We start from the raw sequence: 25,975 nt of genomic DNA on the forward strand, positions 1-25,975 counted from the left end.
CCAGGGAAAAATAGGCTGGGCTTAAGCAACCTGCTACCGGGATTTAGACAAAGAAGTATTGAGAGAGGCAGAGGAAAGAGGAGGGGACGGCTCCTAATGTCAGCTCGGGGAGGGAAACAGCCGCCAGGCTCGGTGAACGAGATGGAAAGTGATCCCGCCGCGTCCTGGGCAGAAGAGGCAGCTGTTGCGACCAAAACACCAGCTCAGGTGCAAAAGTAAGTTTGGAGCAAGCACTTCAGGATTTTGACTGTCTTTGAAAAATGCCTTCGTTGATGCATTATCTCTTTATAGTTCCTATCTTTACTGTAGTTATTTTTATTCTGTTCCACATGGTTAATTTATATAGCGACCAAAGCCTTCAGAGACTAAATATAACCAGCACTTTGGTTTTAGCCAAAGTCTGCAATTCATTTATCCAAGGGAAAACATCTTTCCTATGGGAAAACACGCTAACAGTGCCTGGGAAATCTTGCAAGGGATACTTGTTCCAAAGTCACTACATAAAAACTGCTCTTTCGGAAGAGGAGGCTGAGTTTCCTTTGGCCTATGCAATGGTCATACATAAAGATTTTGAGACCTTTGAGAGACTCTTCCGGGCGGTTTACATGCCCCAAAATGTTTACTGTGTTCACGTGGATGAGAAGGCAACGGCTGAGTTTAAAGATGCTGTGGGGAGACTGGTGGGCTGCTTCCCCAATGCTTTCCTTGCCTCCAAGTTGGAGCCGGTTGTCTATGGTGGAATATCCAGGCTCCAGGCTGACCTGAACTGCATGAAAGACCTTGTAGCCTCTAAGGTTCGGTGGAAGTACCTCATCAACACTTGTGGCCAAGATTTTCCCCTGAAAACTAACAAGGAAATAATCCAGCATTTGAAAGGATTCAAAGGGAGAAATATCACCCCAGGAGTGCTTCCTCCTGCACATGCTATTGAAAGAACTAAGTACATCCATAAGGAGCATCTGAGTCCAGAAGCATCTTATGTAATAAACACCCAAGCATTAAAAACCCCACCTCCCCATAATCTGACCATTTACTTTGGATCTGCCTATGTTGCCCTTACAAGGGAGTTTATCAGTTTTGTTCTCCAAGATCAAAGAGCCATTGATTTACTGCAATGGTCTAAGGACACCTACAGTCCTGATGAGCATTTCTGGGTGACACTCAATAGGATTCCAGGTATGTGTATCTATTTCACTTCTGCTAACAAGATAGAGTATGCTAAAAAAGATCTTGGGAAGAACTGATTTTTCCCCCTCCTGTCAGAAATAGAACATAAATTTCATTCCATTCAGATTTCTAACTAATATTTTATGAGCATAATTTGAAATGAAGGGCTTTGTGCTAGAAGACTGTAAAACTTCCAATATTCTACCCAGTATGGGAAAGTGATGTTCAAAGAAACCATTCTGGCCTGAATTGCACATATATCCTCAGAGGGGCTCCTTGAATCAAGGTAATAACACTTTTCATTTGAGATAGATAAGAGGCTTCTGGGAGTTTCCCACAAATCCCTTTCCCCTTCTCTGAAGCAAGAGATTTATTCTTTGAAGGAAGCTTATTTAAAACTCAGTTGATAAGAAAATCAGGAAAGATCCAACTGAACTAGACAACTTCAGTAAAATAAGGGACAACTGACCTTTACTCAGAGTTTTAGGAGGTTATAATATTGAAAAGGAGCAAGGGGAGGAGGAAAAGAATAAGTGTGTATAGAACATCTAACATGTGCTAAGGCATTGTACTAGATGCTTTTACAAATATTATCTCATTGGGTTCTCACAAGAACACTGTGAGGTAGGTGCTATTATTATCCTCATTTTATGGTTGAAGAAATAGAGGTTAAGTGACTTAGTCAAGATCACACAGCTTATAAGTGTCTGAGGATAGATTAGAACTCAAGACTTCTTGATTCCAGGCCCATCAGTTTATCCACTGCACCAACTGAAAGAGTTCATGATTGTCCTTAAGGTGTGATACAGGGTCTTAAATGTTCTGTTTGACTGCTCTCCCTAGAAAATAAGATGTTGTATTCCAAATTCCAAGTTAGTTCACCAGGTGTTCTGTACTTATTTGGCTTTTTTAAATCCTTTTTTTTTTTTTTTAACATAGTAATGCACCACTTCTCAAACACACTCAGCTTCTCTTATAATAACAACAGATGTTAAGCAAAACCATCCCATCCAGTGGCCATAGCTAACAGTGTATGTATGTATGTATGTAACATTCCAAACCATTGCCTAGCTGTCCCTCATTTATGGAAAGAAAGTATGATTTAGCATCATTTATCTGGGACCAACTTTGTTATCATATCCAATCTGAATCCAGTAGACTTTTTGACTGCATATAGTTGTCTTATCTACAACATATGGTCCAGGACTTGCTTTATAAGCTGTTGCTCCTAATCCTACCCCCTCCCTTTCTCATCACCCTTTTCCTGGTTATTATCTCCACTTTATCCTGTATGTTTATTTGCACATAGTTGTTTGCTTATGGTCTCCTCCATTAGATTTTAAGCTGCTAGAAAACTGGAACTTTCATTTATTTGGTTTTTGGTTTTGTTTTTTTTTATGCTGACACAGAATAGTTCCTAGTATATAATAGGTGCTTAATAAATGCTTGTTAACTTGACTTTTCAGCTTATTTTGCATATGTTAAATATTTCTTTGTACTTTGGCCAAAAGAGGATAGAGTTCATCCAGCTAATAGAAATTCAATTCAATTCAAAAAGATAAACATTCATTATGCATCTGAATTATGCAAGATGCTATAGAAAAAACAAATGAAAAAATAACCACAGGCAGCACCCCTAGCTTTATGTATGTCCCTCCTCAAATTCTGTATCAAGTTACATACAAACAGATCTCCAACCACTAGTGCCCCTGCTCTGTCTTACACTTGGCCAGTAGACAGGTGACAGTATCATTCTGCAGGATTCAAGCCAGCTCAGGCACAGTTCCAAGTCTGCCCTTCATTAACAGAATATCTTTAATCGTATCAGTTCTTTTATTTTAAATGTCAGGCTTCATAGAGAATAAGTGTTTCTGCAAAACTACTCACTCACTGTCTGCTAAATGTCTATCCTGTAAGCCTGTTATTACCAGTGTTCTCCCTTTCTTTCCTCCCTCAGAGGCCAAAAAACTCGGTTAACATCAGATAGTTCTTCCAAAACAACCATCACATGAATTTGACATGCCCCCCCACACCCTTACTACAATAAGAGAAAAGTTTAGTGTTCATTTTTTAAAATGGTGTAAGAAGGTGAATCCCCAAGAAATTGAAATTTAATTTTTAAATTAATTTATGTTTTCAGTTTTCTACAATCACTTCCATAAGTCCTAGATTTTCTCTCCCTTCCTTCCCCCTCCCTTCCCCCTTCCTCCCTGAGACGGCATGCAGTCTTATATGGGTTCTACACATACATTCTTATTAATCATATTTTGAAATCTATTTTTAAAAAAACAAGCAAATGGATATGGTTGCTATACAACAAAACTCTTTGATTGCGTACATTTTGTTCTCTCGTTGTATTTGTGTACAGTTTAAGCCGCTTTTATTAGTTTGTGTCCTTAAGGACTAGACTGTCGTCTCCAGCATCTGGAGTGGGCAGAAAAATGGTCTTTTCTCTTCTTGTCCGTTGCCCACCTGGCTTATGCTTAGATAAACCAACAAGCATTTATTAAATGCCTACTGTGTGCCAAGGATTGTGCTTAATGATCAAGAATCACTCCTCTGCAAGAGTTTCTTATGCTTTGGCTTGTTACAGTTCTAGAAAGATGCAGGGACTTGTTAGAGGTGGGGAGGAGCTAATGGTGGGTACCATGGCAACACACCCACGCACAACAAGAGAAGCTTAAGCAGAGCAACCATGTGCCATCTTACTTGGCATGTTTATGAAGACGGGAGCAAATAGAACAGCAAACCCCTAAAGAATTTCATGGGGAGTTACGTGGAGCTGTTTTCTGGTTCACAGGTCAGAGATTCGGACTTTAAAAGAAGGGTGGAATCTCAGAGTGAGAAGGTACTGCGGGGTCATCTAATGGAACCTAACCCTGAAACTGAATCCCTTCGATAAGCTTCCTAGGGATGTTCATCTGATCTCTGCTTGAACACCTCCCCTGAGGCAGACGGAACCCATCACTTCCCAGACAGCCGGCTGTATTTTGGACAGCTTTAACTGGTTTTCCTTTCATTGAGACTGAGATCTCCCTTTCTACAACTTCCGCCCATTGCTTGTAGATTTGGGTTCTGGGTTCTAAGCTCCCTTTCAAATGGTAGTCTTTGATGACAATTAAGTCTTTGTCTTCTACGCGCCGCCCTCCCAAATCTTTTGTTTTACAAGTCAAAGAATCTCATTTCCTTAAAATGATCATAATATAATAATAGTTAACATATGTGTAGTACTTTTAAACTTGCAAAGCACTTTATATATGTTATCTCCTTAAAACCACTCTGTAAAGTAGATGCTATTATTATTTTTATTTTAACAGATGAGGAAACTGAGCTTGAGAAGAGTAAAGTGATTTACGGGTCGAACTAGAAAGAAGGAAGCATTTATTAAACGCTTGCTATGTTACAGACACTCAGTCTTTTCCAAATATTATGTAATTTTATCCTATCAACTCTGGTAACAAATAACCAGAGACTCACAGAGGTTTTACAACCCCTGTTCACTGTTAACTCCAAAAATACCAAAGAGCTCACAGTTTAAAAGCAAAAAGCTTTCTTTATCCCATTGTGGGAGAGAAATTAGACACATGTGTCGGGACCTCCTCTAGTAGGAGACCTGAAAAGTAGGACGGCATCTTGATTTATATATTTGTGGCTAGATAAAGAATAAAACATTGTAGTGTAGCAACGGTGAGGTAAGGTTGTCTAGTGACAAAAAGTCCATTCATAGCAGGGCATTCATAGCAGAACTGTTTGCCCAAGTTCAGGGACCATGAGTTCTGTGACTTAGTTACAGCAGTGTTTGTCCAGAAGATGAGGGTAAAGAATTGTTGTTATGCCAAGTTCAGGGCACAGCTTGCTTGCCGGGCCTTAGCTCTGGAAAACAGGATGTCTCTTAATAGTACAAAAAGAGAGGTGATCTTGAACCCTAATGATCCTTACAATAACTCTGGAAAGTAGGTGCTATTTTCCTCATTTCACAATTAAGGAAATTGAGGCAGACAGAAGTTAGGTGACTTGCCCAGGGTCACATACCTAATAAGTATCCCAAGTCAGATTTGAGCTCAAATCTTCCCAATTCTGAGTCCAGTGCTCCATCTACCATACCATTTAACTGCTTAGGTCATACAGCATAGCTTTCAGTCCCCTTACCATTCTGTACAATGTTCTTTGGACATATTTTAGCTTCTAATTGATAAATTGTTGAAGAAAATAAACAGTTCTCAGGGAAATAAACTTATACTACCTATAACCATATGAATCTCCTTTTTAAAATGAGTACCCCAAACTTAAAATAATATTTCATATGTGGTCCATCCAGGTCCAAGTACGCCATGACCATCATCTTCTTCACTATGAATGTTATGCTTCTATTAATTCAACCTAAAGTTTATACTGTTAATAAGATTAAGAGTGGTCTGCACTCCCTGCCTTGCTTTACTTATCTTCACTTCATTACACCTTGTCATCTGCCCACCCTTCTACTAAAACAGCTCTTCTTAAGGGCATCAGTGACTGTCTTAATTGCTAAATTTAGTGACCTTTTCTTAGTCCTTATCTTTAACCTTTTGGGAACATTTTGCCAGATCATATTGGTGAAGAACAAAATCCAAAACCTAAAAAAAAAAGTTCAAGAAAGAATTTTATTAAGTCATTTGGGGAGGAGAGAGTTGGGGGGGAAATGGTATGGCTTCCTCTCAAGTCTCTGTAAGGTTTGTATTATGGTGAGTTAAAACTAGGGTACAAGCTAACTGACCTACTCATATGTAGGTTGTTTGATATGTATAACAGCATGTAATTATAAACATTCAATAAAATTTAAACTAAGCTAAAACACAAGCTATTGAGCAGACACCAAATATAAATGTTTTGGTTGGACCAGGGACTTAAGTGGGTAATGTTTTGGGTGAACCCAAGACCTGAGTGAACCCAAGATAAGCCTTCCGTGGATTCTAAGCATTCTTTACTCTGGCTTCCCTGGAATGCCTCTGGGGTCTGAATAACCTCCACCTCACATTCTGGGTTAAATAATATCTAACCACATAAAGCTAGGTTCAAATAATGTTAAGAAATTATAAAATAATAAATTCTTTTTCCCCACAAATCCCTTCTTCTATGATTTTAGTGACAAGGCCTTCTCCACCAACCTGCTCCATTTTGGTTTTCTTTATTGGTTCATTATCTTCATCCTGCCATGTTAATGTGGATGTTGTAGGAGGCTTTGTCCTCAAGTCTCTTCTCTCTACACACTTCCCTTCAGTGATCTTATTCACTGCTGTGGTTTCAACTATTCTAATACTTTATTACGTATTGTCTGAAAGATTTCTGTTCCCTCCATATCAACTAGACAGGTGGTTTTTCTATATACAAACCTCCAAAAGATGAAAGATCTATTACCAAACCCTGGCAATTAAACATTCTTGAAAGTTCGTTGTTCTGTAATTTTAGTAGTGTCCAACTCTTCATGACTCCTTTTGGGGTTTTCTTGGCAAAGATACTGGAGGAGATCTTCCATTTCGTTGATTGGCCACTTGCCCAACTTAGGCCCTCATCATCTTTTATCAGGACTATTGTAACAACTTTCTCATTAATCTCATCACTTCTAACCTCCACCCTCTTCATTCTGCCTTTCACATAGCTGCCAAAATAATCCATCCCAAGATATAGGTCTGACTATGTCATCTCCTCGCTCAAAACCTTCAGTGCTTCCCTATCAATTATGGAATAAAATGTTGTTATTTTTCAGTTTTCAGTCATGCCCTACTCTTTATGACCTCATTGGGATTTTCTTGGAAAGATACTGAAGTGGTTTGCCATTTTCTTCTCCATCTCATTTTACAGATGAGAAACTGAGGAAAATAAGGTTAAGTGACTTGCCCAGGGTCACCCAGCTAGGATTTGAACTCAGGAAGATGAGTCTTCCTGACTTCAGGCAGGCTCCTAGATGCCCTGCATTGTATTTAATAAAATACAAACTGTTTGGCCTGACACTTGGAGCCCTGCAGAATCTATTTGTATCCTACAATGGCACCTGCTGTGGGGATACCCTCCCAATCCCTGTTTATACAGGGCAAATTGAGCCAGCAGAATGAGGCTGCTAAAGCCCACAGGAGTATATGGTAAACCCTGAAGGGCTGCAGTAGGGCAGGGAGGGAAATCTTTTTCTAATGCAATAGCTAGTATACTGTCCTCCTTGATTATTATTGATATCAATTAGACCTATAGACAATTAGCTTTTTTTGTAAAAGCTAATGTTTACTAAAGTAGTCTATCTAGTAAGAACAGTTGCTTCAAAATGTCACTTCCAAGTCTATTCTCATCCCCTTCCTCCCCCCTAATAATGATTCCTTATTAGGGGGTTGGCTGAACTATTTTCCATCATTGGGCTGCCAGGTATTTGAATGTTTGATTGTAAACTAGGTTGACAGTTTTATACAACCCCCCAAAATGGTCCATGACTACAATCCAAATATACCTCCTGTGCAATATCATTCCATTTCTTCCAGTAGCTTTCAAAGGCTTCTAAATTGATCAAAGCCTTTTTCTTTTTCCCACCTAGTCCAAAAACCTTTGACTGAAGTCAAGGCCTAGTTCATACCTCTTATAATTCAATTAAGAAATGTTTCCCTCTCCCAAACAAATTAAAGGAATCAAGGTTAGAATATTTTTGGGTGACTTTAAGTGGGGTGGGCCATAAATGATTGACTCAATTATCTCTCCATCTATATAGTACCCTTCCAACTTTTTTATACTACTCCCTATAATGTTTCCAAGTTCCAGTAAAAATTGAATTTCATCCTACCTTCTTCAACCTTTAGGTATTTGAACAATTCATTCTTCATGTCTGTTCCTCACTTCATCTACAATTCTGGCTACTGAAATCCCTCCTTTTTCTTCAAGGTCTAGTTCAGGAATCACTTCCTCCAGGAAGCCTTCCTTGATCTCTCCAGGTAAAAATACTCTTTCTGTCCTTAAATTTTCTAATAGACATTTTTTTAGCTCTCTCCTTTGTCCCTATCACATTTTCCTTATGTTGTACTTGTTTGAAGGCATACTATAACCCCACTAATAGACTATAATCCCCTTGAAGGGAGAGAATATGTCATTTCAGCTTTCTATCCTGAGTACCTAGCATAGTAGGTATTTTACTGGATTGCAATGAAGATTCAATTAAGCATTTTCAATAGTGAAAGTAAATGAAGCTTAAAATCCATTAAAACTACCTGCTTCTTAAAAGTTTTGTTCTTAATAGATTGTCTGTCATTTTAGCCTTGTTAAGATTCCCAGATGTCATTTTATAAGCATGCCATCTATGCCTTTATCCAAGACATGGATAAAAAACATTGACTGCTTAGGACCAAGGACAGATCCCCAGTATAGACAACCTCCTACAGACTCTCCACTGAATTTACTGTAGCTGCACTATTTACTACCCTTTGGATCCACTCATTTATCTCACTGTACTTTTATCCACCCTAAATCTCTCCATCTTTTCCACTAGGATATCATGAAAGTTTGTGAAATGCCTTTCTGACATCCAAATATTGCATCTGTGGCAGTCCTTTTAATCCACTCACCCTATTAAAACAGAAAGTGATGGCAATTTGACGTGACGTACTTTTGATGAATTCATATTGGCTCTTCATGATCAATTTTCCTTTCTAACTCTTCACAAGCGTCCCTTGAATAATATGTTCTAGAATTTTGTTAGAAATGCCCTAAATAGTAGGACAGCTAGGGATGTAGTGGATAAAGTGTGAGTCAGGACAACTCATCTTCATGAGTTCAAATCTGGCCTTGGATACTTAGGAGCTGTGTGACTCTGGGCAAGTCACTTAACCCTTCCTTACCTCAGTTTCCTCAACTTTAAAATGAGCTGAAGAAGGAAATGGCAAACCACTCCAGTATCTTGGCCAAGAAAACCCCAAATGGGGTCATAAAGATGTGACTGAATAACAAGAAGTAGGGTTAAACTGAAGAAGAAAGGGCAAATTTTTGGTAAGTTCAGTAATACAATGTTGCCTTTAGGGCGAGAATATTTGCATACAGCTCAGCTGCCTCCTCAAAGAACAAAGGGTATTTTGATAATGCAATGTATAATAGTGATGAATGACAGCAATTTAATAGAAACACATAGGGGGATTCACCTTTACCTTTTTGAAAATTAGTACCATATCTGCTCATTTCTAGTCATCTGGCATCTCTTCTGTGCTCCATAATTTTCCAGAAGTCAGCAGCAGCAGCTCAATAATTGCCCCTGTGAGTACTTAGTTCCTTTTCAGATCAGTACTTTGACCTGAATTTTGTGTTCCCAGCATACTTTTATGTTTGCCTAATTATTTTTAGTTTCCTTCTTTTGTCATAGAAATTACCTTGATCTCCAAAATGACCACTTCTTCCTCTTCTTTCAAGCTTACAAATGTTTTGACTACCTAACATTATTTAGTTTGCCTTTTTGAGATCTGATTTAGAAATTAGCTTTATAGCACCTTAAAGCAGAAATGAAGTAACAAAATTCCAAGTTGGGAATGTGGATCTTTTTCCTAATGAGATTTGTTTGAATAGCTTTTTTAAAATTAATTTTATTTATTTTCAGTGTTCTACAATCACTACTATATAACTTAGATTTTTTCCCCTTCCTCCTCCCTCCATCCTTCCTCCTTCCCCAACACAGCATACAATTTTATATAGGTTCTACACATACATTCCTATTAAATACATTTTCACTATAGTCATGCTGTATAGAAGAATTAAAATGAATGGGAGAAGTCATATAACAAACCAAAATGTAATACACACACAAAAAATGATCTGCTACAACCTGCGATTGAATTCCATGGTTTTCTCTCTGGTTGTAGAAGGCATTTTGCCTTAAAAGACCATTGGGAATTTTTTTTAATTCCTGTATTGCAATGAAGTTCCAAGTCTACCAGAAAAAAACTCTCATACACTGTGGTCATTGCCATGCACAAAGGTCTCCTGGTTCTGCTCCTTTCACTCAGCATCAGATCATATAAGTCTTTCCAGGCCTCTCTGAAGTCTTCTTGTTCATCATTTCTTATAGCACAATAGTACTCCATTACATTCATATACCACAATTTATTCAGCCATTCCCTAATTGATGGGCATCCCCTTGATTTCCAGTTTTTAGCCACCACAAAGAGTGCTGCTACAAATATTTTTGTACATGTGGGACTCTTTCCCATTTTTATGATCTTTTGGGGATACAGTCCTAGAAGCAGTATTGCTGGGTCAAAGAGTATGTACATTTCTGTAGCCCTTGGGGCATAGTTCCAAATTGCTCTCCAGAATAGTTAAATCAGCTCACAGCTCCACCAACAATGAATTAGTGTTCCAACTCTCCCACATCCTCTTCAACATTTATCATCTTCCTGTTCTGTCATGTTTGCCAATCTGATAGGTGTGATGTGGTACCTCAGAGTTGTTTTGATTTGCATCTCTCTAATCAAAAGTGATTTAGAGCATTTTTTCATATGACTATAGATATCTTTAATTTCTTTCTCTGAAAACAGCTGGTTCATATCCTTTGACCATTTTGAATAGTTTAAGTTTATGAGGAGCCCAGTGATTTTCATTTTAAGTGGAATGTGTGAATTCAGTTTCATTTCTACTAGACCTTTACAGTATCACAGAGTCACTGGCTGGCCCATCTAGGTAGAAAAATATGTAAAAATATAAAGTATATTGTTATGGAAAATGAGGGCACTGCATTATATGTCTTGTTCGATTCCTTATGACTCTAAAATTCTATGAGTCTTTCTTCCTGAAACTGGGTTCTCATGGATACATTTGTATTAAATTACTGTCATTCTTTACTCACACATCACATTATCAAAATATCCCTTGTACTTTGAGGATGTAGCTGGGCTGTGTGTAAATATTCTTGCCCTAAAGGCAAAATTGTATTCCTGAGCTTGCCAAAAATTTCCCCTTTCTTCTTCCATTCAACCCTACTACTTAGGCCTAATTCCCGGGGCTGTAGGCATTTTCAATTGAGCATTCAACAGTCCACACCCTTAGTCTGACCCTGGGGTGAAGTATATGTTCAATGAGGAAATGTATATACATCATAGGGGAATGCCATGTAAAGAAATAGGACATTCCAGCATCCCCTTCAATGAGAATCCCAGATGGGGTTACAGTACTTTACATAAGCCAATTTTTAAAGCTTGAATTTAGCACTAGGAAGGGCCTTCAACTTCAACTTAAAATAAAAAAATGCTGTTCGACTGCCAGCTATGTAGAAGTTCATTGTTTTTATAATCCCTCTTACAGAATTTTGTTTCTCAATGGATTATATAGTTTCAAAAGTGGTAGTTTCTGACTCCTGAATTGGGCCTCAGATAGCTTCTGTATTACATAAGCCACTGTTCTCAACTGAAACTAAGAGCTATGGAAACAGGAGTCCTATTAATACCGAAAGGACCCTTTTGTTCCCCCCAGCCTCTCAGTTTGAGAAACAGTGGGCCACTGGAGCACTACATTCACACTGCCTTCCCCTTCTCAGATGAAATTCTGTATTTGTGCCTATGTTTGCACAGTATACCCATTCTACCCAGTAGAAAATTAGGTCCTTCAAGACTTTGGAATCCCTAATGCTTAGCACAAACCCTGGCACATAGCAGATGCCTATATAAACATTTATTGAATTGAATATACTAGTAATATTTTACCTCCAAACACTTAAATGGATCTCTAATCTCTTGGATGTGGGCGCGTGATCACCACCCATCCTGTAATAACCTAGTCCACATCGTCCCTTAAATCCTCTTGTAGAGGCTCTCTTTCATGTCCGGGGAGACTTCCTTGAGTTCACTTCACATTATGTAGGTACCACTGCAGCATGAGTTTTGTCCACCTGAATCTCATTTTTGTAACTTTGCCAGCAGCCTTCCTTTTCAGATCATGCAGCTCTCTGATGGTATCTTTTATACCACTTCTTGCATACAATTTGTAATTGAGAATGTACTGTAACTTACAACGACTATATGGCTCTCACTTTTTAAAAAATATTTGGGTATTTGGTGACTCCCAGTCCTATCATATTACTGGAAGAATGTTGGTGTTAAAAATGTACAGGGGTTTTTATTTGTTTCTGGGAGAAGCTTGGGCTTGTATTTTTCATTCCTCTCCAGGGTGCACTAACTTTTCCAACAATTGCTGCTATTCTTTTCCCTTAACCTCAACACCACTTGTACTATATGTTCATCTCTTACTCTCCATCCCTTTTGAGCTTCCTTTAATGTAAGCTCCTTGAGGTCTGGGACTATCTTTTCGTTTGTATTTCTATTCTCAGCACTTAACACAGGATCTAGTAAACAGAAAGTACTTAATAAATACTTGTTGACTTTGACTAGAAAGCACTTGAATTGCCTAATTGCAGTGAACTGCAATCTATCCTACGATCTTTTTTCCAATTTAATTCTAGGCCCAATTTAATTCTCGGAATTCACTTGCAGTGTTTCTTCTTGATATAACAGCCCATGGACCATCCATCCATCTGTCTGTCATTATTTGGACAATAAGCAGTCTTTATCTACTTTGTTCTTCCAGTGTAGATTATCTTTTGCATTTAGGAAGCCTTGAAATGTTCCAGGGTTTGTTACATATATTGGTGCAAAATTCAGTCCTAACCACCACTACAATAATAATATCTTACATTTACGTCATACTTTACAATCCCAAAGCACTGACTTTGCAAACAGCCCTAGGAAGGCTTAGTAGGAACATTTTCTCAAGGGGCTTGTTCCCAATTCTCTGTACTCCTTTCAAAAAAAATTCCTCCTCAGTTCCAACTACTGGCAAGAAAGCTCTCCAGCTCCGATACATACTTGCAGGAGTCATATCACTGGGCTGATCCTAACCTGATGAAATTTAATGGTGATAAGTGCAAAATCCAGTCCTTAGGTTTTAAAAAGATATCTATGTAAATACACCTAAAAAGCAAGTCACAAAAAAAGGCCCCAGAATTTTAGTGTAGTGCTAGCTTAATGGGGCAGCTTGATTGATGGGGTTCATTGATATTCACTGATAATCACTGAGGCGTTATTGATACTTAAACACCATTGATTAAGTACCTATTACATGGCAGGCACTATCTAGACACTGGGGACACAAAAATAAAAATGAAAAAGCCCTTGCCCTCAAGGAGTTTAGATTTTATTGGGGTATTACAATATTCATGCAGATAAGCAAATAATACATATGTACATAAGTATAAATATAAATTTTATATGCATGCACACACATATATATATACATATACACACATATCACTACTATTTTGTTGTTTAGCTGTTTTTCAGTAGTATCTGACTGTTTGGGACCCCATCTGGGGTTTTCTTGACAAAAGTACGGCAGTGGTTTGCCATTTCTCTCTTCAACTCTTTTTACAGATGAGGAAACTGAGATAAACAGGGCTAAGTGACTTGCCTAGGGTCACACAGCTGGTGTCTGAAGCCAGATTTGAACTCAGGAAGAAGAGTCTTCCTGACTCCAAGTCACCTAGCACTCTATCCATTGTATCACCTACCTGCCCAAAAAACCATACTCTATCTATATTATCTATACATCTCTATATATGTATATGTGTGAATATATATACATATACATATAAAAAAACTTCTAGGGTATGAAAGTACTTGTAGCTGGGAAGATCAAGATAGGTCTTATGTAAGAGGAAAAATTTGAGCAGAGTCTTGAAGGAAATTAGGGTTTCTGAGGTGAAGGAGTATATATGTATATAGAACAACCCTGGGTGGAGTGGAAGGCAAGGGAGGAGGTGATCTGAGCAAAAGAAAAGAGACAGGCAAGGGAATGTCTTGTATTGGGAACAACCAGCAGGGCAATGTGCCAGGAAGTACAGTACATAAGTGAATGTGATGTTCCATAAGCCTGGTGAGGTTAGGTTGGAGCCAGGCTGGGGAGTGGATATATTTTGTTCTGGCAATAGGGGACCACTGGAGATTTTGAACAGAGGAGTAATGTTATTGAACATGTATATTTGGCATGTGCAAACATGCCAGCTGTGGATTGGAGTGGAGAGAAACTGGATGTATGAAGACTAATTAGGATACTATTTCAGTATACGGGTGAATATATAATATTCCGGGCAAGAGAGTCAATAATTCCACTGGACCAGGAACCGATCCAATTATATATGGACAATCATGTCTGGTTTGAGGTACCACACTTTAGACAGTACACTGAGATTCTAGAACAGCAGGTACAGAAGAAGATCACCAGGAGGAGGAGGAGAGGATCTGAAAATATACTAAAGGAAAATCGAATCATCAGATGTTTGCATTGGTCAAAGGAATTGGGGATACTTATCCTGGAAAAGAGATAAATAGGATCATAGATTTAGAGTCAGATGGAACATTTTAATAACTTTTAGCCTCCTGATTGTACATGCAAGGTAATCACAAACTATGCATAAGGAAATGATCTTTGTGAAGATTTAGTCTCTGGGTGAAAGATATTTATATACACATATATACTAAATAAATATACACATGTGTATATATATTTATATAGATACATTCACATGGCCATGAAAAAATATATTGTCTAGGTCTTATGCATTAGATCAAGGGTAAAATAAAGAGAGAATATTCTAGTCACGGGGTGGCAAATGGAACCATTTAGATTCTATATTCCTCATAATTCTAAACTATATTCTATTTTCTTTTGCCTGAACTGTTTTAAATCTGGCTGGGGTGGTGTGTATATGTGCATGTATGTATACATCCATGTATATATGTGTATGTGTATATGTATGTAGGTGGCAAAGGAGGGGGCTGAGGAGAGTCCCTGCTGGGAGGGAGGGAAAAGATACAAATTATATATAGGTACACTTAAAGATTCTAGAGAAGAAGCTCTGTCTTGTGCTCAGAGGAGGCACACCCATTTCTCCCACATCTTAGACTGGCCCACAGTGGCCCCAAGAGACTGAGCTTTTACTTGGTCTAGGGTTATGATTAAATTAACTTTAGCTTGATTTTTTTTATCTCTGCATATCACATCTCCAGCTTATATTCCCTGGGCTGCTACGTAAGAAGTACTGTTGGAGACTGAGACCAAAAGTGTGTGATTCCCCAGAGGAGATACTATTGCCATTAGTGGGTAGTGGAGAGGAAGGTGGATCTGCCCCTATTGCCTTCTATGTAAAGTGATTTGGTGGGTGTAAGTGATTTATAATGTCCCATCTGGCTCTAAGCCTATTATCCTAAGATCTCTTCTTCAAACTAAAGATCCCCAATGCCAGGTCTTTAATTTTTTATCAATAGCTTTTGTTTTTTGATGACTTGATTTCCCAGTATATCCCTCCTCCATCCACCATGGAGAACGATCCATAAAAAAAGAACAGAAATGCAGTTCAGCAAAACTAACCTACACGTCAATCAAGTCTGAAAGTATGTGCAGTCTCCCACCTCTGCAAAGAAGGAAGAGATCTGTACCCTGTTAAAGCCAACCATGGATGTTAATCATTTTCTTTTCGTTCCCATGCTTCACCTGCTTAAGGGTATGTGCTGAGAAAGGCGCAGAATTTGTATCACATGAAGGCATAAATGTGTAGGCTTGGGCAGTTAGGATTTTCTTGTACCAGTTTTCTCCCACAGGCAACCTATTATCAGCAAACTGGGGAAGGTGATCTTGCACTAGATCTTTCACTAGACTCATTGAGTAATCTTGGTCTGGGTGGTGCTACTTAAAACTTTGATTGTTATTGTATTCTGTGGTAGATCCTTAATCTGGGGGGACTTCTCAGAAGGCAGAATTAGAATTTAAAATGACTGAGCAATGGGAGATTTTGCAAGAATTAAGTTCAAAAATAGCAGACAAAGTCACAGTTACATGAATAACTTAAGCGGAAAAACACAGGTTTGTGTGGACCAACCAGGTATGACCATGACTTTCTACCTTTTTTTTTGGTTCGGTGTAACTTTTATCTAACAAATTATCCAGACTCTAGGAAATAATTGGTTTTTCTATGGAATAGTTAAAGAGGAGCTAGCTAGCTACTATAATGACCCACAAGCAAAAAATGAGTTAACCATTTAACTTGCTAAAATATATGTGCATGTTATATATGTACATACATATATATGCTTACACATATATGGAGAGAAAGAGATAGAAAGGGATGATAGAAGGATAGATAGATAGATAGGTATATAGATAGATAAACAGATAGACAGGTAGATAGATAGTTAGAGACAGACAGACAGATGGAGATGAAAAATGTGGGCTATATTTAGGGAAGACTAGCTGACTGGGTAGTGAATGTTCTGTTGAGTGATCTAATTAATGTGAATGTTGAAAATGGTCTAATTATGCTTATTCTGTGCCTACTACAGATTAATTTTATCTAACCTAAACTACTTCCTCACTGCTGTATTGTAATCCTTTTCCTCTTCCCTAATTGATTGTCACTACCATCACAGCACTGCTACCACAACTCTTCCAAATTGTCTCTTTTTTTTCTCAAGTTTCCCACATCATCCTGTCCCCCTTCCCTGTTCAGCCAAGCACTTGAATTCATAATTTGTCTGAAATAATAGAGGTCATTTGCCACTGTGCACTTCCTCTTCCCCCCCCTTAATGTATGTCTCAAAACCCTTTGAAAACATCCCCAACTATCTCCTTTACTCAAGTCTTTGATGACAAGGTATCCCTTCTCCTTGTCAAGGTCTACCCTTTACCTTGGTTCCATACCCTGTCATTTCCTCTGGCAATCACCACCCTTCTTCCTCCATCCCAATAATCCCCTTTCTTTTAAATGTTTTATTATTTTTATTAGGCACTTATTTTTTTCTCTCTTCTGACTACTGGTCTCCTTGGGGAAAAAAGGAAAGAAAGAAAAAACATAACCTTTATACCAAATAAGTGGAGAGAAGCAAAATTTCCATTTTGGCCATACCCAAAAATGTGTGTCTCATTCTGCATATCAGTCCATCTCCTCTTTGTCAGGAGGAAAGTAGTATTCTTCATCGCTGGTCCTCTAAAATCATTGAGTTGTTCACAGTTTTTGAGTGTTCCAAAACTGATCTTTTTTTTTTTTTTACAATGTTGAGGTTATATTATAAATAATTGTTTTAGGATAAATTATTGTTCTCACTTCACTTCCTCATTTTCTCATCTTCTATCTCCTTATCTTTGTCCATCATTAAAATAAAAAAACACTTTTAAATGACCATCTTATCCTTGCTTGCCTATGATCTTGTTCAAATGGCCAAAAAAAAATCTGCATCAAATTTCTTCAATGAGAGTTTGATATCCAAGAAATAAAGACAAGTAACAAAAATACATGACACTAAAAGCCATTCTTCAAAAGATAAGTGGTGAAAGGATAAAAACAATTTTCTAAAGAATTGTTCACTATTAACAACCATATGAAAGAATACTTAAAGTCACTAATAATAAAAGAAGTGAAATTCAAAATAACCTTGAGCTTCCACCATACATTCAACAAAATGGCAAAAATGACAAAAGTTGGTGATCAGCAATGTTGGAGGTGATGGTAGAAAAATAGATGCATTACTGCATTGTTAGTGGAATTATGAAATGGTATGTTCACTCTGGGAAGCATTTTGGAATTATGCGAATAAAGTGGCTAAAAAGCTCTTACCCTTTGATCCAGGGAATCTTTCTAGGATCCTATTTCATATATACCCCAAAGGGATGACTTGACAAAAGAAAGGTGCAGTATCTACCAAAATGTTTACAGGAATGTTTTTTGTGATACGAAAAAACTGGAAACAAAACAGATGCCCATTGATTGAGGAATGACTAAACAAATTGCAATACATGAATGTGATGGAATATTATTGTGCTGTAACAATGAATACGATTAAAGTAAGCAAAGTGTGAAAAGACTTAACATGAACAGATGCAAAGAGAAGTAAATAGTAAAAAAAAAAAACTAATATAGACAATGACAACAACAATGCAAATGGAAAGAACAGCAAACCACAAAACAATCATTAAGTAACTGTTCCAAAATTACACGAAAAAAACTGTCCTAAAGAACTGATAGAAGAAGATACCTCCCCCCACTCCTTTGCAGAGTTAGGGGATCCAGGGATATAGAAAACTGTCAGATTTTTTTGATATGTTGATCAGTTTTACTTTTTTTCTCTTTTTCTTTAAAACAATTCATACACACAAAATATGAGAGCACTCTGCAAAGGGAAAGAAAAAATTATAGAAGTGGTGTGAAAACAAAAAGATAATAAAAATTTACTTTTTAAAATTAATCATTTTATTGTTAGTTTTCAATATTCACTTCCATAAATTTTAAATTTTCTCTGCCTCTCTCCCCTTCCCCCCACCCCAAGGTGGCATACAATCTGATATAGGCTCTACATATACACCCTTATTAAACATATTTTCACATTATCCGTGTTGTATAGAAGAATTAGAACGAAAGGGAGAAACCATGAAAAAGAAAAAACAAAACAAAAAAAGAAAGCAAATAGTATGCTTCGATCTGCATTCAGATTCCATATTTCTTTCTCTGGATGTGGATGGAATTTTAGTTGTTTTAGGTTCTTGCATTGCTGAGAAGAGCTAAGTCTATCAAAGTCAAACATCGCATAATGTGTAAAAGTTTATTTTTTTAAAAATGAAACTGAAGTTACCAGTGATCTCATCATTACCAAAACCATATGGGCATTACCTCACCCTAAGTGAGTACTTGCATAGACCTTGGCCTAAAGTGGCCAAGATCTCCCAGTGCATCTTGGGTCATCTCCAGTCATCCTGATGAATATCTGGTCACCAAACTCAGATGGCTCTAGAGGAGAAGTGAGGCTGGTGACCTGCACAGCCCCTCCACACTCAAAACAAAGTCAAGTGCAAATCATGTCATCAATTCTCTGATGGCATGGTCTTCTTTGGCAATGACACACAACAACCAACCAACCAAAACCATAGCATTTAAACTTGCTGCCTACCCTCCTCCAGGTTACTCTCTCCTTGCTAGGTTTTTGTTACACTTCCTTCTCCCTGCCTCTCTCTGTCTCTCCTCTCCTTTCTTCTCTTCTTTACCTTTGTATGGGCCTTCCTTATTTTTGTTTGTTTGTCTGTTTGTTTATTCATCATTCATGTATCATCCTCTAAGGGTATACTCCAAAACTCTGTTCTGGTCTCTCTTCTCTATCTATGCTTTCTCTTTTGGTAATCTCATCAGCAGCCTAATCTCATCCCTATAGAGAAGACCCCCAGATCCATATATCCATCTATAGTATCATTTCTTAGCTTCAGTCCATGGTTGCTAATTGCTAATTGGACATTTCCAACTGCATATCTCATACACATCTCATTCAATATGTACAAAACAGGACTCATTGTCTTTGCCCCCAAATTTAGCCTTCTTCCCAAAGTTCCTCCTTCTGTTGAGGGCACCAGCATGGTCCCGCCATTCAGTTTTGTAGCCTCAGGTCATCTTACACTCCTCACTTTCCGTCACTCTCATAGCCAGTCAGTGGGTGAGTTGCCAAATCAGTTTATTCTACCTCACCATTTCTGTCAAACCCATCTGCTTCTCTCCGCTCACAGGACCACAATTCAGTCAGTCATCACTTCTCATTTGGACTGTTCCTGCCTCATGTTTTTCCCCTCTCTGATCCACAGTTAACAAAATAATATTGCTAAAACAGAGTTCTGACTCTTGCACTCCCTTATTCAGAAAGTTCTAACTCCCTCTTGCAAGAAATACAAATTTGTTTGGCATTTAAAAGCCTTTACATTCTGGGTTCAAGCTACTTTTGTAGACAGTATGCACCTAACTTCACACACACACTGTCTATAAATCCAATCCAGTTGACCTCCTTGCTATCCCTCGCACACAACAGTTCATTTCCTTCCTCTGCCTTTGCACAGGCTCACCTTCATCTCAGAATCCCTTGCTTCCTTCAAAGCTCAACTCAAATGCAACTTCTTATCAGAGTCCTTTCCTGACTTCATGCCATGAAATTACCTTGTACCATACATATTTACTGTGTTTTGGAGAGATAGTATGGCAGAGTGGATAGAGAACTGGCCCTGGAACTCAAGAGACTAGAGTTCATAGTCTACCTTTGACATATATAGACTTTATGTCCTGGGCATGTTTACTTCACCTCAGTACTGTGAAAAAAATCTTGAAGACTAAATTGCAGAGAACATGCTGACTTGCATTGGTAGAGGGAATATGTACTCTGGAATTTCCTATTACCACCAGAATTACAAGTCCAGTCTCTACACCTGTCCCTACATTTTGTATTTATTTAAATAGCTACATGCTGTTTCCTCCATTAGCATGAATACTCCTTCAGATCAAGGACTGATTCTATTGTCTTTGTATCTCCATCTGCCTAGCCTAGTACCTGGCATATAGGCACATAGTTAGCACTTAGTAAGTGCTTATTGATTCTTTCATAAAAGCTGTATCTATCCAACACCAGCATTCACTGGTGGAAGGTGGCCAAAGTGTAGGTGTGGCACTTGTGGGGAAAAAAGAAAAACAACAAAAGACTAACCCTCCCCAAAGGAGCTACCTTTCAGAGGCAGGCAAATGACATAAGGGCTTGGAGTCAGGAAGACCTGACTTCAGACACTGGCAGTGTGACTCTGGGCAAGTCACAGTTTGCTTCTGTTTCCTTATCTGTAAAACAGCATCCATCTCGAAGGCTTGTGCTGAAGATCAAATGAGATAATATCATAAAATAGCATCTGGAATATAGTAGATACTCTGTAAGTGCCTATTCCCTTTCCCTTATCAAACTCAAAGTGATGGCCAAGTCCTAGGAAAAACCGTATGTGCCTGAGAAATGCATCAGTGTCACTTGATAGGTGATTATCTTTTTCGACTCATTAAAAATTTATGTTTGAAGATTCCATGACTTGGGAAGGGTATAGTGAGCTGGGACAAAATGTGGCCCTAAGGGCAGGCATTCTCCACACTGGAAACTCCCTGGCCAGTTCTGTTGCCACTAGCTAGAATAACTTTCTACTGACTAGCCCTAGGGGAAAGGGGAAATATTCTCCTCTCAAAACTTTTCCCATAGCACTCACTATAACACATGCATAGTTAGCCAAAGTGGACAAATTATTACACTGAGGGACTGAGAGGGTCAAACATTACACAAAATAGATGAGCTACATTTTTTTTTTTATATTTTTAGTTTTCAGCATTCACTTTTATAAGATTTTGAGTTCCAAAATTTTCTCACTCCATCCTCTCCCCAGTCATCAAGATAGCATGCAATCTGATATAGGCAATAAATGTACAATCATATTAAACATTTCCACATTAGTCATGTGAAAGAAGAATCAGAAGAAAAGGGAAAAACCATGAGAAAGGAAAAAAAGGAAAGAAAATAATATGTTTCCATCGGTATTCAGACTCCATAGTTCTTTTTCTGAATGTGGATAGCATTTTCCATCATGACTCTTTTGGAATTGTCTTAGATCACTGCATTGCTGAGAAGAGCTAAGTCTATCAGAGTTGGTCCTTGCACAATGTGGCTGTTACTGAGTACAGTGTTCTCCTGGTTCTGCTCACTTCACTCAGAATCAGTTCATGCAAGTCTTTCCAGGTTTTCTGCAGTCCTCCTGCTCTTCATTTCTTATAGCACAATAGTATTCCATCACATTCATATACCACAACTTCTTCAGTCATTCTCTGATTGATGGACATCTCCTCGATTTCCAATTCTTGGCCACCACAAAAAGAACTGTTATAAATATTTTTGCACATGTGGGTCCTTTTCCCTTTTTTATGATCTCTTTCAATATAGACTTAGTGTTATTGTTGGATCAAAGGGCATGCACACTTTTATAGCCCTTTGGGCATAGTTCCAAATTGTTCCTCTTTTTTTTGAGGTAATTGAGTTCAAGTTTGAGGTCAGGTCCTCCTCATTCCAGGGCCAGTCCTTTATCCTGCACCGCCTAGCTGCCCCTTAGAGCTACCTTTTAAAAATTTATTGTGAACTTTACATAAAGCAACAAGCATGAATATTTTGAGATACAAAGAATAGAAGATAAGAATTGTATAAGAAACTGTAAATGTCCATTATGTACACTTGCTTTTTAAAATATGAATATTCAAATTATGAGAGACAGCATGACATGGTAGATAGGGAGCTAGCTTCCAAGTTAGGAAGAAGTAAATTCATATCCTACCTCCTAGGCATCTGGCTGTATGACCTTGAGCAAGTCATTCCAACTCTAAGTGCTCTAAACAAATTTCTAAGACTGCATTTCAGGCAAGGTGCCAATCTGCTTTGACAGAGAGTTTTGTCATCTGGGAGTTCTCCATGTTATTGAAATCCATCCAGTCCCAGTCCCTGTTAACTTAACATCACAGTACCAACATTGTCCTTCTTGCCTGTGTCCCCTTCTGAACTTTCTTATGACTTCTTTTGTTTGTATTTTTAAAATGTTTCATTGACACTCTTATTTCCTTTTTTAAATACATCACTAGCATTATTCCCTCACACTATCAACTCTTCCTCCAAACTAAAAACCTTCCCCCAAACCAAACAAATTCATACATCAACCTTGACTGAAAATGACAGGCATATGTTACAAAATTATCTTGAATTGTCATTATTTAGTTTATTCCTGCTACTCTGTAGTTCAGCCCTTGTCTTCCAGTTCCTTGCTTCCAGGATGTTGGGAGTCACTTTGTTAATCCTTGTTACTTTATCCTTACTTCCTTCAAATTAAAGTTGTACTTAGTCATTTTTCTTACTTTCTTTGGTTACTGGGGAAGCAAATTCCTCTTTTACCTGAACAGAAAGTTCCTTCCCACTTTCAGATGAAAATTGCTATACTCATAGTCATCCAAGCCCTGACTCAGTAACAACTTTGGACTATGTTCATTGAACTTCCCCAAATGAGCCTTTCTTCTTTTCTGAGTACCCAATATCGTGTGTGTACGTGCAAAATGTAGATTTTATTGGTTTTTTATGTCACCTAGATTTTTCCCTGTATTGTAGTCAATGTGTATATGGTTTTCTTCATTCTGTTCACTTCAGTTTGCATCAGCTGATATGTCTTTTCATACTTACATCCTTTTATAATGTACAGAAATATTTCCCTGCATCCACGTACCACAATTTGTTTATCCATTCCCTCAAACATCTACTTTGTTTCCATTTCTTTGCTTCCGTGAAAAGTGCCACTAAAACATCTGTTGTTTATGCAGTCTTCATCTTAGTTAATGAAATTCTGGAGATATGTACCTAGCAGTGTAATCTCTGGGTCAGAGAGTATTGACATTTTAGTCACTTTATTTGCCTAATTCCAAACTTCATTCCAGAATAGTTGTACTAGTTCACAGCTCTATCGACTAGGTATTTTTGTTTCTGCATTTCTATAACCCTGCCAACAATATCTGTTCCTGCCTTTACTCATCTTTGCCAATTTGTTGGGTAGAAGGTGAAACCCAGGGTTGCTTTGGTTGACAGTTTTCTTATTATTAATGATTTGAAGCATTCTTTTGTGTCGTTGTTATTCATTTACAATTCTTCTTTTGCAAAATGTACGGCAGCTAGGTGGCACAGTAGACAGAGTGCCAGGCTTGGAGTCCCTGAGTTCCAATTCATCCTCAGACAGACATTTATTAGCTGTGTGAACCTAGGCAATTCACTTATGTCCATTTGCCTCAGTTTCTTCCTTTGCAAAATGAGCTGGAGAAGGAAATGGCAAACCACTCCAGTACCTTTGCCAAGAAAACCCCAAATGGGGCCATGAGAGTCAGATGTGATTGAAATGACTCAGCAACAACAAAATGGAGAACCAATAACCTGATCCATTCTTTGAGTGGTAATTCCCCATGTTTTGCTTCCTATCTTGGCTCCTATTTACCAATAACCTCCAATTTCCATATCCCTTCTACTCCACTTCATTTGAAAGTACAGAGATACAGGTTTGGCTACACATTAGAATTTTTCAAATCTCCATCACCACCTGCATTCCATACCTGCATGTTCACTTCCTTAGAGAATTAATAGTCACCAAAGACCATATTTGAACTTAATCATCTGTGCCGCCTGTCTCTCTGACTTCACTTCCCTAACCCACACACATTTTGGGGTGAAAGGGAATCTTATCATAGTAACATAACAGGGAGAAAGGAAAAGCTCTCACAGATCCTTAACACTAGATCTATTATGCTTCTGAAACAGGGCCAGACCACTCTAGGAAGCTGTTTCTTGCTGGGGAGAAGACACAGCTGGGGATGATTATGAAGATGAGTTGTCTCAGCCATAGATGCAGACAACTGCTGCCAGCAAAGAAAAGGATCTTAAACAATTATAACAAGTTCTATGAGGTGGGAGCTGTCTGTGAGGAGTTCCTGTAGATAGTCAGTAATTTTTGCTTTTGGTACCTTATGAGTTGGATAGTTACATATGTGTAGCCCTTTGATTTCTAATAACACTGAGGGGATAAACAGAAAATATAGTGATCCTGTCATCCTTGAACATGCAAAGTTGGCCCAGGGACATATATTCTGCCCCTGCAGTACACAAGAAAACCTGGAGGTGGATTATCCTCATGTTGAGAGGGTGATATCTTCTTCAACAGGTGAAAAGAGAGATAAGGAGAGATCCAGAGCTGGACTAGACTAGAAAAAGACTAAGGGGGCCAGCGTCCTGTCTCCTGGCCTATCTATTTGTCTGACAGCAAAGACCAGCAGAACTGTCCTCTTTGGGTTCCTGCTCTCCCAGGAACAAAAAGACACAGTGCTCTCTCCTATCCTACAGATTTTGTGCCAGAGGAAGGGCACCAATTCACACATGGGATCAAGTAAGGATGAGATCCTGGATGTCATGGTAGAACTCTTAGGAATGAAAGGTCCAATAAATAGGACCCCGTTATAGAATCAACCAGAGTCACCCTTTCTACCATCAGACTTTTTCCTGATGCTGATTTAAATTGCTATGATCTAATTGTTTTCTATTCACAGGGTAGTGGCTGATAGAGAGCATGCAGTGAACTGGAATTTTTAAAAGGCTGCTTCTATATTTCTGTTCACCTTCAATCTTACTTCCTTGAGATCTCAGCCATTATGGTTATAGCGGCCAACAGTTGCTAAGAGAAGAATGTTGGTCCCACCATAACTCATTTCAGGTTATTATATTCTGTCCTGAACCTACTCTGATGAGCACTTGAGGATGTCTGCTATGGAATAATTATCCAGAAAGAATTAAATTATTAAATTATTATTGATGTCATAGCATCTGTTACCACCTGGGGTACTAATCTTCTAACAGAGATAAACTACCCCCCTCAAAAACCAGGTCTTTGGATCCAGGCTCTTATCTATCCTTTTCCTCCACTCAGAAAAGTCCAGGAGTGACAATTTCCGCTAACAAGACCCTCCCTAGAGGTGTCAGAATGGGAATAGAGAAGCAGTCCTAAAACAATATGATAATACCTCCTTTGTCCAAGGTCTACTTAACAGATAACAGAGGACAAAAGAGTGATTCCTCAATTATTTTGCCTTACCATATTCTGGAAAGTACAGAGGATATAAGGATAGTTATGGTTCTGGAAATCATGCTGGTTATTTAATGTCCTTTGTTTTCGAAGAGGACCAAAATGGCATCACCATGATAAATTTATAAGAGAATTGGTTGAAGGAACTTGGAATGTTTAGCCTAGAGAAAAGAAAATACTAGGAAATAAGAGTATTCTTCAAATATTTACAAGGTTGTCATGTGGAAGAGGGATTAGATGTATTGTAATAGCAAATAGCTATAAATGCAAGGCAGAATATGGCAGTATAATATGAGAG

At 38.2% G+C, this 25,975-nt stretch overlaps 3 protein-coding genes across 3 annotated transcripts in view; all 3 read left to right on the forward strand.

The window, feature by feature from the left end:
* LOC140500821 (N-acetyllactosaminide beta-1,6-N-acetylglucosaminyl-transferase-like) overlaps positions 1-25,403 on the forward strand; it is a 139,189-nt gene extending 113,786 nt beyond the window's left edge. The window contains exon 4 of the mRNA XM_072603798.1: positions 3,968-25,403. Coding sequence (XP_072459899.1) covers positions 3,968-3,987 — 20 coding nt within the window. The 3' untranslated portion in view covers positions 3,988-25,403. The remainder of the gene's footprint in view (positions 1-3,967) is intronic.
* GCNT2 (glucosaminyl (N-acetyl) transferase 2 (I blood group)) overlaps positions 1-25,975 on the forward strand; it is a 100,548-nt gene that overhangs the window by 27,420 nt on the left and 47,153 nt on the right. The window lies entirely within an intron of this gene.
* Positions 261-25,403, forward strand: LOC140500822 (N-acetyllactosaminide beta-1,6-N-acetylglucosaminyl-transferase-like). The gene is made up of 2 exons (XM_072603799.1): positions 261-1,176; positions 3,968-25,403. Exons 1-2 carry the CDS (start codon positions 261-263, stop codon positions 3,985-3,987), a joined length of 936 nt encoding a protein of 311 aa, XP_072459900.1. The 3' UTR covers positions 3,988-25,403.

Source organism: Notamacropus eugenii, chromosome 4 (assembly GCF_028372415.1).
Source record: "Notamacropus eugenii isolate mMacEug1 chromosome 4, mMacEug1.pri_v2, whole genome shotgun sequence".
In the NCBI taxonomy this organism is placed as follows: Eukaryota; Metazoa; Chordata; class Mammalia; order Diprotodontia; family Macropodidae; genus Notamacropus; species Notamacropus eugenii.

Bases quoted from the DNA above. Each gene is read 5' to 3' on its own strand.
- LOC140500822 (XM_072603799.1), top strand. From the start codon at position 261: ATGCCTTCGTTGATGCATTATCTCTTTATAGTTCCTATCTTTACTGTA. The intron at 1,177-3,967 runs GTATGTGTATCT...TCTGGTTCACAG, and splicing joins GACACTCAATAGGATTCCAG to GTCAGAGATTCGGACTTTAA.